At 66.4% G+C, this 1,114-nt stretch overlaps 1 protein-coding gene across 1 annotated transcript in view; it reads right to left on the bottom strand.

The window, feature by feature from the left end:
- LOC104127636 (BPI fold-containing family B member 4) overlaps positions 1–1,114 on the bottom strand; it is an 18,019-nt gene that overhangs the window by 9,886 nt on the left and 7,019 nt on the right. The window contains exons 7-8 of the mRNA XM_035895834.1: positions 1,070–1,112; positions 181–342 (exon numbers count right to left, since the gene is read on the bottom strand). Coding sequence (XP_035751727.1) covers positions 181–342; positions 1,070–1,112 — 205 coding nt within the window. The remainder of the gene's footprint in view (positions 1–180; positions 343–1,069; positions 1,113–1,114) is intronic.

Raw genomic sequence — 1,114 nt, 5'->3', positions numbered from 1 at the left:
CGCACTCCGACCCCCCCCGGCGCGGCCGCAGGCCCCGGGCAGCCACGTGCCCAGCACCAAGAGGGGCTGCACGTGCCCGAGCGCTGCACACTGCTTGCTCCCCGAGCAGAGCTACGGGCACCCCGGCGCGCGTCCCTCGCCGCCCCCCCCCGCCTGACACACAGGTGCCGCGACACTCACGACTTCGGGCGTGCAGGTGAAGGTCTGCGGCGGTATCTGGATCAGGAGGGACAGGACGGCGTTGAGAAAGCTCTGGCCCAGCAGCTTGTCCAGCAGTGGCGGCAAAGCGGAGGGGGACGAGTCGTGGGGGATGATGCTGCCTCCCACCTGCTGCACCGCACCCTGCGAGGCGAGGCGGGGGTTAAACCCATCCTGCGCACCCAGAGGCACGGCCAGGACCTTGGGGGGGCTGTGCCGGCCCAGACACCCCCCCCCTCGCCAGCAGCCAGGGGAGGCATCGCTCCGAGCAGTTCCCTCCGTGTTTAGTAGATGAAAGGAGCCGATGAGGGCCCCTCAGCTAACAACGCGGCGAACCCGCGCTAGAGCGAGAGCAGCGGCGCTGGCGGCACCGACGGCCCCGGTTGTTGTTGGCCCTTGCTGTTCCTTACCCGCTCCTGTCCCGGCCGCTTCTCGCTAGCCACCTCCTTTTATTTAAGCCCTCCCGTTCGGGTTTTGCTGGGGTTTTTTCCCAGTGAGGCAGTTGTAAAAAATCCGCTAGCGTGGTTAAGCATCCACCCAGGCAGGGGCCGCAGAGCGCAGGCACAAAGCGACATCACCCAGGCCGCGGGCAGGGCGAGGGAGAGGAGGGAGAGCGCTGTCCCAGCCGTGACAACGAGCAGCCACTGCCTCGGGCCGGCTCAGGATAAGTTTGCAAACGGAGCAAAAGCGGGCGGTGATCGGGGTAAGGATCTAGACATTTAGCCAGCGTTTCCGCACCAAGCCAGGAGCCCAGCTCCTCCCTGCGGTCGCACTGGAAGAAGGCAACGGCTCCCGCGGGATGGGGTGAACAGCCCGAGAGCCCCCCCACGCAGCCACGCTCGCAGAGTCCCATCACCCAGCATTAACTCACATCTAAATCCAGCCCCAGGAACAAGCCCGAGGTGAAGGGGAGGCT

This window comes from Egretta garzetta, unplaced genomic scaffold (assembly GCF_000687185.1).
Source record: "Egretta garzetta isolate BGI_Z169 unplaced genomic scaffold, ASM68718v1 scaffold316, whole genome shotgun sequence".
Classification (NCBI taxonomy): domain Eukaryota; kingdom Metazoa; phylum Chordata; class Aves; order Pelecaniformes; family Ardeidae; genus Egretta; species Egretta garzetta.
Note: the sequence above shows the minus strand (reverse complement) of the source record. Positions and strands in the feature narration are given on the sequence as shown.